The sequence below is a fragment of the Chinchilla lanigera genome, unplaced genomic scaffold (genome assembly GCF_000276665.1).
Source record: "Chinchilla lanigera isolate Chin_1 unplaced genomic scaffold, ChiLan1.0 scaffold00001, whole genome shotgun sequence".
Taxonomy (NCBI): domain Eukaryota; kingdom Metazoa; phylum Chordata; class Mammalia; order Rodentia; family Chinchillidae; genus Chinchilla; species Chinchilla lanigera.
In genome coordinates, this window is record NW_004955402.1 from 4,174,161 (window position 1) to 4,188,567 (window position 14,407).

General features: G+C 48.8%; 1 protein-coding gene across 1 annotated transcript; it reads right to left on the bottom strand.

Annotated features, from left to right (window-relative positions):
• Positions 1 to 829: 829 nt before the first annotated feature.
• Positions 830 to 4,010, bottom strand: Lrrc30 (leucine rich repeat containing 30). Its single transcript, XM_005372621.2, has one exon. It carries the CDS (start codon positions 2,300 to 2,302, stop codon positions 1,397 to 1,399), a length of 906 nt encoding a protein of 301 aa, XP_005372678.1. The 5' UTR covers positions 2,303 to 4,010; the 3' UTR covers positions 830 to 1,396.
• Between the last annotated feature and the right edge of the window lie 10,397 nt (positions 4,011 to 14,407).

Genomic DNA, 14,407 nt, shown 5'->3' on the forward strand with positions numbered 1-14,407 from the left:
GCTTCAGATGAGCCAGGCATCACCCCGCCTGCTGCTACCCTCTCCAAGTGGGGGCAGGGACAGAAGGTGAGAGTCAGACGGCTGCAGGAAGTGAGGGGTTCGGCTGACTCATCTAACTGTGATCTTTGCTCACTGTTCTTTCCCTGCTGAGACTTTGGTGCGCAGGCTGGTCTGTGCTACAGTGTGTTGTTCTTGCTCTAATCTCTTGTGAGCCTGGCTCATGTCTCACTGCACATGGTAGAAACCCTTGTGGGCCTGTCTCCTCCACCAAACCCTGGGCAGCTTGATAGAAAGAACAGGACATTCGTTACTCCTCCCCGGTTCCCGGCCTGGTGTCCTGTGCCTCCTTCCTGCTGCTTTTGCGTTCTGGCTCTTTCACCCTGAGGAGACAATCATGTCTTGTGCTCTGGCTGCTTGAGAGCAGAGAGATCCAGTGACCCTAGCGCCAGAGCACCCACACCACTTGCTGGTGTCTCTAACTAACAGCTGTGTGCTCTTAAAATCAAAAGCAAAACAGACTTCCGCAAAACAGAGACTTTTGTGTAAAGAGCTTTCAAATGTCACTAAACGCATTTTCTAAAATGCCCACATGTGAAAGCCAAGTAACAAAGACTCCCCTTCTCTAGACTGCCCTTTCTGGGAAGGACAGTCACTTCCTGCATGTGGCTTATCTACGCCTTACCTCCTGGTTCCTGCCCAGGGATCAGCTTATCTCCAAGAGGGCAAATGCAGGAAGGGGAATTTGGCAATGGGCTGTTATTTCCGGCAAAGGTACGATGAGGTCGCTCCTGGAGGCATACAACTGGAAAAGCAGGTAGAAACTACACACTGAAGTCAATTTGTCTTTATTATCTGAAGACCATCATGCCACTCCTGATACCACCAGGCTTACACATGAGCAGCCTGATCCTTGCCCTGTGGACATTTCTAAAGGAAAAACTCCTATGGTTTCCCCCCAAAACCCCAAGAAAAAACTCTGCCTGTTTTGGTCTTTGGCAACCTGGAGCCCAGCTCCATCCTGGCCTCTGGTCCCAAGGTTCCTCCGTAGTGGTGGCCCAGGAACTTGTCCTGCTGTTGCCACTGGTCTGTAGGTTGCCTCTGATTCAAGGGTAAAACCACCTGAAATGCTCTCCTCGACAAAAACAAAAAGCCTGCCTCAGTATCTGATTAGAATGAGATGAACATGCTATCCTAGGGGTCACTGAGAACATACAGCGTTAAAAGCAGACACCTCCCACAAACAGACGCCTCCCACAGGCAGATCCTCAACAACGACTTAGCCAACAGAAACAAAACACTGACTCACGCTGAGAGCGCAAGGATGAGCCTAGACTGCAGGGAACCCCAGCCCCAGGTCCGTGTGAGCCACCTCCTGTCCAAACCTTCTGTGTCCACATCAGTTGTGCTTTTTGTCCTTCAGGTAGCTGAAGAGCATCTCCAGGCCACCCTCCACCAGCTCGGGCAGGGGCTTGGAGAGGGGGTTATGGGAAATGTGGAGCCCTTTGTCCATGGGATTCCACGCAATCCTCCCCAGTCTGCACAGGAGGTAGAGCTCTTCTGGCAGGGTCTGGATGTCATTGTTGTTCAGATTCAGCAGTTCCAGGCTCGTGACGAGGCACAGCGACCTGGGGAAGGAGTGGATGTTGTTGTTCTCTGCGATGAAGATCTGCAGGCTGGCTAGGCACTGGATGCTCTCGGCGATGTTCTCTAGGCGGTTGGAGCCCACGTGCAGGAAATCCAGCTGCTTCAAGGAGAACACGCAGATGGGGATGTGCACGAAGCCGTTGTTGCTGAGGTTCAGCTTCCGGAGTCTGCAGAGGTCGGCAAGGCTGGCGGGAAGCTGGGACAGGCGGTTGTGAGACAGACTCAACACCTCCAGGCTTCTGCACAGGCTGAGCTCGGCGGGTACCTCAGCCAGGCAGTTCATGTTGGCAAACAACACCTTGAGGCTCTGCAGGCGGCTGATTTCCCGGGGCAGACTCTTGAGCCGGTTCCCGCACAGGTTCAGGACCACGATCCGAGTCAGTCTCCCCACCTCGGGAGGTAGAACCCGCAGCTGGTTGTGGGACAGATTGAGTTTCTGGACCTCTGACAAGCCCCACAGAAAGTCAGGGATGTCTGTCATCCCCTTGGTGACCAAGTTGAAGCTGACATGGCGCATGCCCCGCTTCAGCAGGGATCGGGGGTCCTTGCCTGAGAGCAGGGTGTCATCCCAGGAGGAAAATTTTTGCCTCCTCTTCACCAGCAGCATCCTCTTGGGGTCCTTGTCCTTGGCACTGGCCCTGGACTTCCCAGCCCCCATCGCGTCTCCCTGTCCAGTCGCTCTTCTCGGTCTCCTTCAAGGTTGGGATCTTGTCCTGCCCCAGATGCTAAAGCCAGCTGTTGCAGCAAGGGACAGCAGAGGGGAGAGTAGAGCTGTGGCCAGGAGGTCACAGTGTGGAGAAGGCAGGTAGCAAAGGCTCTGCCAGGCCTCGAGCTGTCACTGAGGGGACCCCATGCAGCTCAGGCTGGCTATCCACACCCCGAGTGTGGGTTATATGGCTTCTCTCTGCACAGCTGGGCTGTAATGATATACGGGTCCCCAAGGCTCCCAAACAGAACTAGCTGCTCAGTTCCCTCTGAATGCCACAAGGCAGCTGTCACTGTCATTCTGCCCGAGTTTTACTGACCTGCTATGTACACACAGGTCACAGGGTGGCTGCATATAACTTTACCCGCTCAGCTTTTCTTGGGTGTCACAGTTGAGCAGGGTGATTAGCAAGCCCATCTCTAAAAAGAAGCACAGTGGAGAAATGCAACAGCCTGTGGATCTCATTCCAGACACTTGGGAGTGGGGCCCGCTGTGTGCCAGTCAGAGTCAGCTGTCTGCAGCTACAGAGCCTTAGGTGGCCTTCGCCCTGGTTGCTAATGACAATGAACCGTGCATCTGTGGCAAAGTACTACACGCAGCCTGGACATCTGGGACCTCCAGGAAGCAGATTTTGCACTGCACCTGTCAGGGGTGACTACTGACCAGGAAGTGAAGTGGGTCAGGGCCCTGCGTCCAGTGCCAACCGGAGGCGCTCTGGCTCCTCTGATTTGCAGTGGGCTCCCAAGTTTTCCAGGGTGACTTTAAATGCTTGAACAGTCACCAGAGTCCACCTTAGTAAGGTCAGCACGGGGCACCTGTTGTCTCAGAAGGACACTCTCCACGGCTTCCTCAGCCACATGCACTCCTCTGTTTCTTTTTCAAAGAACCTCCTTCCACCCTGAGAATGCAGAGTTAATGGTGGCCTTGTGGGAGGAGCTGCATCCCCCTAAGTTTCACTTGTTGAAACCCTGACAGACACAGCCTCGAAAGTGACAGTGTTTGGCAACAGGGCCAGGTGAAGATGCAGGAGAAGACAGTCTCCAGCGAGTCGGGAGGGAGGCCCAGAAGAAACCAGCGCCGGAGCGCAGACACCCGTGTCTGCAACCGAGAGGAAAGTTCGTTCCTGTTGTCCAGCCTTCCGGTCTGATACTTTGTTGTGGCAACCCTGGCAAATGAATGTGGTCTCTAGGGAGGGCTCAGGCTTGGGTGTGGGGGTGAAAGCTCCTAAAAATAGATGGCAATTAAAGAGAAAGGGGGCAGCAGCACAGTGACAGCCAGAGCTCTGGGAAAATGGCAGGCGGCCTCGGGGAGGGCTGACTTGGCCCTGAAGCCGTAGTTGCAGCTGGCAAAAGCCCTGCTGGGCGGGGACCATGACCTTGTGGGCCTGTGCAGTGCCCTGGGCCTCCATCTGGGCCCTGCTGAGGGACAGCACAGGGCCCCACAGGAGCATTCATCCCACTGTTGGGGCAGGAAGAGCAGCCAGTCTAAGAGGCCAGGAGCAACCACTCTAAGGCTGCAGGACACACCTCCTATCCCCACTGCCCCTTGAAAGATCTGACCCTATGGACCAGGTCAGCCCCAGGACCCTCACAAAGGTGGAGACCTTGGAAACTGTTTTCTTTTCTTTTTTTTTTTTTGGTCTTTGTCTTTTGAGACAGAGTCTTGCTAGGCAGTTCAGGCTGGACTTGAGCTCAGTTTGTAGCCCAGGTTGGTCTCAAACTCACAATGATCCTCCTGTCTCAGCCTCCTGAGTGCTGGGATTACAGGTGTGTGCCACCACGCCTGGCTTGGAAATTGTTTCCATGGGGTGCTTGAGTGTTTTCGCTGTTAATCAGGGGAAAAATGATGTAGTTAAATTTGTAGGCTAAGTTTTAGGTACAGACCATGCCTTATCTGTGTAGAGCTTGTGGTACAATACAGACCACTGCATAAAGGAAGCCCATTCCCCCTGGCCCTTTTTTGTGATGTTGTGCTGGGTTGCCAGACACTGCGGATCTGTGGAGCGAGAGAGTTTTTAAACTAAGTACTTTTTCTGTAGGATGGGAATGTCAATCATCTCTACCTCACAGATGAAAAAGTGAAGAGAGAGAGGTCAAGCCACTGACACAAAAATCACTCACTTCTGCGTGGTCAAGGGGATAGTCAATGGCAGAACCTGGCTTCAAATCCAGTTAGTCTAGTTCCATAGCTCAGGCTGGAAACCCTAAGGCAACTCTGGGCCTAGCCTTGTGGACATAAAATAACTGTGACAAAGTTCTTTGTTTTCAAGTGCTACCTGCTTAAGCCTGGCGAGAGCACAGATAAAGGAATGACTATGTAACTGTATCCCTTGAATAACAACATCGTTAGTCACCAGCCCACTCATTCCACTGCCAAAACAATTAGAAGAGCAGAAGGTAAAAGACCATTGGAAAACATTTTAGAGGACTCAGTCTCTTCCAAAAATAGTTCAGATCTTCTCTAGTGGGTTCTCCTACACCAAATGGAGGAGCTGAGTGATTGGGTTACTTGGTTTCTTCTGTTTCAAACACACATCGTGTGCACTCAGCGAACCATTGCAACAGTCACAAAGGAGTTCACCCAGAGGACGTTTGTCACTGGGACTCAGGTTCCTCATCTGATCCTCAGGACAACCAAGTTGACTTTGGGGAGGGGAAAGCCACCTTTGACCTCTGTGTAGTGAGAGCAGGCAAAATGGGGGTGGTTTTCTTGTTGGGGACCTGACTTTGGTTTCTGGGAATAAACGGCCCCGGGGATGGGGCTGACTTCAGGACTCTGTGTACCCCACATGTTTGGCTTTTGCCAAAAGACTTTTCAAGTCTCCCTGAATGGGTTCCAGCTTGAGTAAGCCTCTGAATGAAGCATTGTTGAAAGAGTTCTTAAAATTCCAGGGCATGGTGAGTAATGTGATTGTCTTTAAACCTAGGGAAGTTACGGAATGATTAAAAAGTGTTGAACATGCCCAACATGTTCACTGCATTTCTGTATATCACTAGTAATGATTGTTCCAGCACAGGAAAATCACTATCCACTCTCACTTTAATCCTCAGTAAAATAAAACTGAGATGATGAGGGTGTAAAATAGTAGACTCCAAAAATCTCTGAAGCTACTCCCAAGTTCAGAATAATGGAATGTCTACTAGAAACAATTCTTTTTATTCTCATTCTGACTTTGCAGCTTATGTCTACACAGTGTCTATTGAGTTAAGGAAGAAATATGTCTGTCTAAACAGTTATTAAAATAATCTTACCAATTCAAACTTTTGAAAACAGAAAATATAAAAAACACGAAGCAGAAGAATCAGCATTTTGCATATATCAATCTAGATATTTTTCCTATGCATACCTATTTCAACCAGTTCCCTCCCCTCAGAAAAAAAAAAAAAAAAAGAGAAAGAGAAAGAAAGAGTTTTAACATCTGCCTTAGCCCTGTGCTGTGTTTGGCCATAGCCTATCCCCCAGGGGTCCAAGTGTTAGGATGTTATCCTGAGGGTGGAAGTAGCAGGAGGTATGGCCTGGCTGGAGGTCCCGAGGTCAGGTGGATGCTGTCTTAGGGACAGGATCAAAGTCCTTCTCTCTGGGCCCCTTGGTAGTTCTCAGGCAGCTGAAGCCCAGTGCCACTCAGCTCTCTTGTTTCCTGCCTCTCGGGTAGTCACTTCCTGCTGTACACAGCGCCACCCCTGTCACCCGCTGTGATGTGATGTGGCCGAAGAGCTCCTGCCAGACCTGGGCAGTGGATACGGCCAGCGCCCCCGTGGAGGAAGCCTTAGGAAGCCTTCCTCCTTCTTAAGCATCAGGTCCTGGGCATTTCTGTACGGTAATGAAGAGTGGGTAATGTAGCCCGGCCTCCAAATCAGAGCTTAAGGCAAAAGCTCCTGGGGCGATGCTGACTGGAGCACAGCCCAAGGAAGCAAGGGGCAGGAGCACATCAGAAGAGGACAAGGAGGAAGAGCACACAAGCCATGCTCTCCGAGCAGCCCCAACTTTGCGCCAAGCCCAGACTGAGGCCACCTGCTGAGAACCTCTGTCTCAGAACAACCTGCGGTTAAGCATCTAGAAAGCACACGCAGCATTAAAACCAAAAGGACACTGCAAAACTCCCTCAGTGGTGGTTGTCAACGATTTATGACCCACAGTACAGCATGTATGATATGTGTATGATAGGGTCTCAGAATATGAAAGCCAAGCCAGGAGCAGCAGCTGTTAACGCACACGGTGGCCACGCCTCCACATCCGGGTCCCTAGCGCTATCGAGGAATACTGTCAAGAGTCTGACTCGTACTTTATTCTTGTTCGTGACTTGACACTTCCTCCAAGATCAGTCAAACCTATGGCTATGCAGCGTCTCCCCCACGCCCCCACCAACTCTTCCTGCATATCGCGCTGGCTCTGGCGACTGCAGGAGACACTCCGGTGTGCTGCATCTGACACTCCCGAGACTCGTAAGCTTGCTCGTTAATATGAGGAGGTTGGGCTTCCTCGCACTTGAATGACTCCCTAAGTTACACAACCAGTCAGGATCGGCACAGGACGCATGCCAGGTCTTCTGGTTCTGCCTGCTATTCTCTTTCTGACACAGGATGCTTGTATTCTGCAGTGTTTTGTTGTTGCTGTTGTTGTTGCTGTTTTTAGATATATTTATTAGCAAAATGGCTGATTACTTTTCTGATGACCACGTGCCACAGCCTTCCAGCACAAGAGACAGCCTGGCCCGGCGGTAACGACAGAGCCCTGGTTGCCTGACTGCCTGGGATGTGACCCTGGACCCCTTACTTAAATGCTGTGTGGCCTCGGGCAAGCTGCTGATCCTGCCTGTGCTCCGCTTCCTCATACACAAAACACAAGTACTCACAGAACCTGTCTGGTCAGGCTGCCCAGGGGAACACCTGGCACAGGGACATCTGAGGAAGACGGTCTATTCCAGGCTGCCCAGTGCTCCAGGGCTGGGAGCCCCACCAATCCAGAGCTAGCAGTTCCTTGCCTTGCCTGTGGGGTCCTCCTTAACCACACCACACCCCAGTCCACTGCTCCAGAGTGCAAATGGAATGGGCTATGTTTCCCAGAGATCCCAGTTGGTGCGCTGTTCTCTGTGGTCACCCCCTCTCCCGCAGTCCTTCTTCCTCCGTGTCACTGCCAGAGCCCTGGAGCCACCCTGAGGATGGCCAGGGGCCCGTAAACACCCACTGAAATGCTTTGACCCCAGATGGAAGTTTGATGGGAGAAAAGAACAAGGCAGAAGGAAGTGGGTGTGGCTATCCTGTGTGCTCTTCACTGCATCTCTGTCATCATTTTACATTATCTGTCACTTAGGGTCCCTCGTTCAGGAGGAACGTCCCTCACTCAGGTGAAACCAGGTCCTGATCTACCTCCCTGGCAGAGCTCTCCAGGCAGGACCAGCCCAAGTCCCCTTCACCCACGGGGATCCCTCCCGTGGCCCCTCTGCAGGGAGAGTGACTACTGTTGCAGCCCCGGCCATGTACTGCTACGTGAGCGGCAGAGACCAGATGGAATGACACAGCCAAAGGAAGGGCAAGGGCCATACACTGTGCCAAGGCCACACCCCCACGACACACTCAGAAGTGTGCCCACCAGCCTTCCAGAGCAGATCCCAAAGCCAGTCAGACTGGCACTCTACCCCAATCCCCACAGGCAGGGCCATCAATCCATACTTCCTGTTCAAGGACAGTGATGGAAAGATGGAGTTAAGGGTGCTTTGATTATAGGGTGAGGGAGCAGTCAAACACTAGTTCAGCATTCTGCACATTGAGTTTACATCACACAGCAAGGTCGCGACCTTAAGTGCAGTGAGCTTCTATATAACCGCAGACCAAAGTACAGAGCTTGTTAAGATCGGGCCTCCTTTTAAGATTACTATGACATTTTGAAATAGTAATTTGATGACTCACTGCTTAAAAAGAGAAAGCAGAGTAATCAAGTTTGATCCTCAAGTAAATAGTCCCTTGCTGAGATTCAGGCCTCTCTGTCAATGTTGCAGAAAACCAATATCAATCCAAATGGAAGACTCTTTGCACTGAGGAGTTAGAAGGCAACTTTTATTACGCTAGCGGGCTGGGAAACCCAGAGGTTCAAATCACCAACCCAGAGTCAGGTTTAAGGTCAGTTTAAATATGGTTTGTGAGTGGGAAGGACAAAGTTGATAGCAGCTTATTACATGATGGTTACATGGAATCCAAGAATTATGTCATATATTGTCAGGAAGAATTGTACAGGAACATTCTAGGAGGGAGGGGTCTGAAAAGAGTAGGCAGAACTGAAAGTGTCCTTGACTGGGCCAGTCTTCCCCAAACATGATGGCCTTGAAGTCCTTGAAGCAAGCTGGAATTACTGCATATTTTTAAAACATAAGCCAGACACAGTCAGTTTGACCCACACATTTTTAAGGGAGAACATCTGGGCCTAGACAGTCAAGGCTAAGTGAATGCAATAAGCTAGTTACGTGACAAGCAGCAGGAGCCTGTGGCCACAGGCCTCTACCTTTTACTATAATATGCCTACAAGTCTGCTGTTCTATAAATGTGCCCTTACAATAGGAAATTTCAAATGTATGTAGTGTGTAGTTTACTTATATACTTGAGAAATTTTAAGGGCATCACTTTAATTTCTCCAAACCACCTCCTACTGTTTGTCATTCCAGATTTGCTCTGAACAACGTTAGCATAAAGAAATTCCCCCTCCATTCAAGTGGTGAGAGAGACCAGGACTCTGCAGCCAGAGAGCTTCCCAATCCAGCCCCAAATCCTGGGCCCAGAGCTGAACTTTGCAGTCAGGAGTTTAGGGTCAATCTTAGCTCTGCCACACTTGGCCTCTCTGGCCCTTGGTTTCCTCATGGGGAGAATAAGAGCTTGGCTGCTATGGGATTACAGTAAGGTGAACAGGTAAAACTGCTTAGCATGGGTAGCAACTGGTTAAGAGTTAATGGTTAAGAGTTAATGAAATGAGTACTGCTTGTGTTCCTATCTGCTAGTTTTGTGACTTTATGTAAGAGTGTTCTGTCTGGCTCACCCTCTGTTTGGGGAATCAGAAATACAATATGTATGACACTGGTCCAGAGTCAGAGGTCTGCAAATGATGGTCATTGTCATTGTCATCATGGACATCATTGTCTTGATGGCTACTTGAGTGTGAAGTGATTGCACTTTAGCTGAAAGAAGGGGAGTTAAGATGGCTCAGTACTTAAAGACAGCTACAGAAATGACTGCAATTACACAAAAATTACACATGTATGTGGGCAGGGGCTGAAAAGGAAGCAGGAAACAATGGAAACTGATTTGTTTGGGTGTGCAGCGTATGGATGGAGTTTTAAACCTTTCTTTGTTGTTCTAACTAAGATCACTCCTGTGAATATCACAATACTTAAATTTTTAAAATTTACATCAAAACTATCATGAATCCCATCCACCTACCAGCTACTTTCAATGAATAATAATTATTTTTAAAGAACAAGGATGCTATAGCTTGTATCTAGATGTCCCTCCAAAGTCTCATGCAATCATAAGTGGAGCTTTGCAGAGGTGGCTGTATCCAGGGTGTGTGATGTTAGGATTAAGAGTGTGATGCTGGGATTAAGGTGTGTGATTACTGCATTTGTCCACTGCTTGGTTTGACACAGTTCTGGGTGTGGAACAAGGGAAGTCCTCCATGGGTGTGAGTGTGCTACACACTAACGGGGGGGGGTAGCCTAGGTAAAATACAAAGGATGGAAAAGGGCTGCTGTGATGGGTTGCTGCTGCTGTTTTAATACTTCACTGATGGTTGCCTTATGCCTGTCCTGCTTTGCCATGAACTGTTTCTCCTCTGCAATGCCCCTCTGTCATGCCATCCTGCCTTGGAACCAGACAACTATGAATGGAAACTTCTACAAACTGTGAGCCAAAAGAGACCTTTCCTGCTTTAACTTTTGGTGTTGGGTATTTTGTCTCAGCAATAAGGAAAAACTATGAGGAAGGATAAATTCAAGTTGGCACTGCCAACAATTATAACAGCTTCCATGAGGAAATTAAGCAGTAAAATTGTCCTGGGAGATGTAGGTGAGGGGCATGGAACCAGATATAAAGGATATGGAAACTTGTAGCTGGCCGATAGCAGCTAGGAGCAAACTGAGCAAGTTTGTGTTTCCTGCCTCTGTTTATCCACTCAGCAAGCATTGGGAAGCACTAACTGTGCTGAGGGAGAAGTAGCAGAGGGCAGAGGTGAGTGAACCTTGAAGTATGGTAGAAAAGACATGGAAAATGCATCCCCCAGGGTCTCTGTACGCTGACAGGCCCTCTCTGATGGCAGCCTGACTTGAGTCAGTTAACAGCTCGACTTGATTCCGCTCGAGCCCGAGGAGGACTCTGAGCCAGCGTCACACTTTCAGAAACAGCACTGTTAACTGCTGGTGCCCAGTGGTCCCATGGTTGAGATGTTTAGGTGTCTGCAAGATCTAATGAATTAATACTGCTATGGGTTTAAAATTGCTCCTTTGAAGCATTTAAAAAAGAATAGAAAGAAATCATGACTAAATACTGACGTGTTTGAGGTTGCACATGAACTCCAGTTAAGTAAGCTTTGTTTCCATAGGAATGGGTGTTCCATGGTCTCATACTCTCCCCCCTCACACCTCTTGTGCTCACGCCTGGCCGGCTCTAACCAAGCACAGTAGCCTCCTTCTTGAGCACACCAGGATGAGCTCCGTTGCCTGGAGCTCCTGTCTTTGAAAGTCTCCAAGAAAGGATGTTGGACACTGCCTGTTGGCCCAGCTAAGTCCCTGAGCGCAGGGCTTGTAGGGGCACTAAGGGTACAGGGGAGTTACACCAAGCATTTTGGAAGCCGGAGGTGCCAAGGTGGTCTGCCCCACTTCCTGCCCACTTACCCTGTGCATGGAAAGTCCAACAGAGCCCAGCACAGCGTCGGATGGTAAAAATTTCTGACTTTGGTTGAGTTTAAAGCAAGCAAGACTGCAAAATCTCTGGATTGAACCACTTGTGCATGAATGGTTTTGTGTAAATTTTTAGTTATCAGGTGGCTGTGAGAGATTGAGGTAGATTTCAATTTTGTTGTTAAAAAAAGATACTTTTTTTTGCATTGCTTCATACAGCTGAAAACCATGCATTAGTGTATTTATAGAAATTCTTTAAAGTTTAAAAGCAAAACTAATGAAAACCTTGTGGGGGAGAAAAGCAAAACATGCTTTTCTTTGGTTAGGCAAGAAAAATTAACTGTTGATCTGGTTCATGACTCTAAAGATTTTTATATTTGGATGCAATTTGTTCTGCATTTCAGTAAATTGGAGCAGTTTGTATTGGCTTTGACTCAGCTCACATCCCGGTAAATATAGTTCCTCTTAAGGATCAAATATGCCCCATAAAAGGTAGTCTGGAAAGTAACCTCTCCCCCTAAAATCTTTTCTATTGGTTTGTAACCATATGAAATACCTAAGCATATGGTCAAATTTTCTTTCAGAGATGTGTTAGACTTCCATCTCTGTGACAAAATACTAAACCTCCTTGAGAAGAGGAAAGGTTTGTTTTGGCTCATGGTTTCACAGTGTTTCATCCAGGGTCTCTTAGCCCTGTTGCTTTGAGCCAATGGCGACACAGCACATCTGGGCCGGAGCTCACAGTAAAGAAGGTTGCTCACCTCACGGCAGCTGGGAGGCAGAGAGACAGAGAGGAGAGGGCAGGGCCCCAATACCCTCTTCTGGATCGTGCCCCCAGTGACCTCACTTCCTTCCACTAGGCCCTGCCTCCTGAAGAGTCCATTACCCCCCAGTAATGCCTAATGGTGGGTACAAGCCTTGGGCCTTTAGGAGACATTAAAAATCCATACTCTAGTGAGAAGCATCTATGTACATACACTGTCAGCCAAGGAAAAGTCCAATTTCTGGCCTCATCCCAAAGCACTCTCATTAACTTGCATTCCAGGCAGAGGTGGACTTACTGTGCAACAGGACTTAAACTTCAATGCTCCTCATTTGCCCTTGATGCTTCCAAGACAGGAGATGCAACCCAGTGTCTTGTGTTTGTTTTGTGAATGGGTTCAAGTAAAATGTACAAAGGTAAAGAATTTTAGTAACAATCCACTTGGACTCCTCTCTAATTCTCCACTTTCTATTGCTGGACACAGACATCTGAGGCTAGGTTATACACACAGAAATGAAGTTTATTAGCTTTTGGAAGCAGAAAGTTGGGCCTGCACCACCTCCTTGGCCTTCAGCGAGGGCTGCTTTGCCCCATGAGTGTGTGAGGATAACCACGTGGCAGGCATGTGTTGGAGAGGGATCTCAGGGTGGGACATGAAGCCTGAGTATTGGGAGGGTCAGGTTCTCTCCTTTATGGTGCACGCTCTTGAGAGAACCTATTGGAGTCCCCTAGTAACCTAATTATCTCTCACTAGGCTCTGCCTCTTACAGATGCCACCACCCCTCATGCTGCCACACTAAAGACCAAGCTTCTAGAACATGAAACTCTGGAGGATGGAACCCAAACCACAGCACTTTCCATCTCACATCTCTCTGTTCAAGCATCACAGGACTGGCCAAGCACTGCTGGGACTCCAGATGAGAAGAACTTTCCTGGGTTTAGTGGGATACATGCATGTGACTGTCGCATCTGTTAATCCTAGCCACCTGGTGTCCAGACAGATTCCAGGACAGCTCTTGCTACTCACTGGGTCCCTCACCTGGTGCCACGACAGAGTAGTAGAGCCAGGAGCCATGCCGAGATACAAGAAGTACCCTACGGCTCCTGGAACCAGCAGTGCTTTGTGGGAGACTCTTCCAGCTGTCAGATGTGGTGGTGCATTGGTTGCATAGTTGGCTGTAGGAAATACATCCACCCTGCACATTGCTCCTTTTGCAGTGAATCCTTGCTGCTCCTCTCCCCAGGAGGGAATTTCATTGCATCTCCCATCTGGGCTGGACTTGGAGTTCACTTGGACCACAGATTGTGAAGCGATGGGTTCACCTTCCCCTAGTTGAGCTATTTGTCTAGACCCAGGCTTAAGAGGCCAGGCAGCTTCCAGTCTCACTCTAGTTCCACTGTATGAAGAGGTCAGAGAGCTCTCAGGGATGCGATTCCATGAGAGAAGAGATGCCCAGTAGAGAGCCAGCTGCAGCCACCAGACACATGAGAGAAGGCATCTCAGCCCAGCCAGCCCCACAGAGTGCCCAGCTGGCTGCGGCTTCAGAAGTGATCACAGGTGACAGCAGAACTACTCTGCAGGGCCAGCCCAGCCTACTGGCCCACAGGTCATGAACAGACAAAAGAGCTGTTGCATATAGCCACTAAATTTGAGGATGGTTTGTTATGCAGCAGTAGGGCTGGAGATATAGCTCAGTGGTGCAAGCACCTGCCTGGCAAGCACGAGGTTGTGAGTTTGATTCCTGATACCCCCCCCAAAAAGAAATGTTATGCAGCCATAGATAACTGATACAAGCATGTAAACTTGTAAGCAGTGGGCTTGGGTCTCATCCTTGCCTCATCCGTGGAACTTTTCTTCTGTCAGAAATGGACTCAACAAGCAATGCTGAAGGCTAGGAATGGGTGATTCATTCTTCCTTCCTTCCTTCTTTTCCTCCTTCCTTCCCTTTCCTTTTTCCCTTTCTCCTTCCTTCCCTCTTTTCCTCCCTACTTTCTTTTCATCTTTTTCTTCCCTCCTTTTTTCCATGGGAATGACATAACTAATAAAATTTAAGTACATCTTTTAAAATGTAGTTGGGAAAGATGTTTTGGAGAGTTTCAGTATAACAAGTAAGACACCATTGAGTCCCGCTTTGGATGTATGGGCAGAGTACCTTCTTTATCATCCTTAACTCCATTTACTAAAGAATACAGAGAATGTTCAGCTGTTTAAAGACAAATAGTAGAGTCAGACATGGAGTATGCAACTGTGAGGAAGGCTGAAGCAGGATGACCACAAGTTCAGACCCAGCCTAGGTAGTTTTGCAACTGAAATCCTGTCCAAAAAAAAGTAAAAAATGTTTTAAATTTTTAAATAAAAGGAGCAGTCCCAAACAAGCACTGTCCCACAAAATACATGGTCTATATGCTTCAAAAT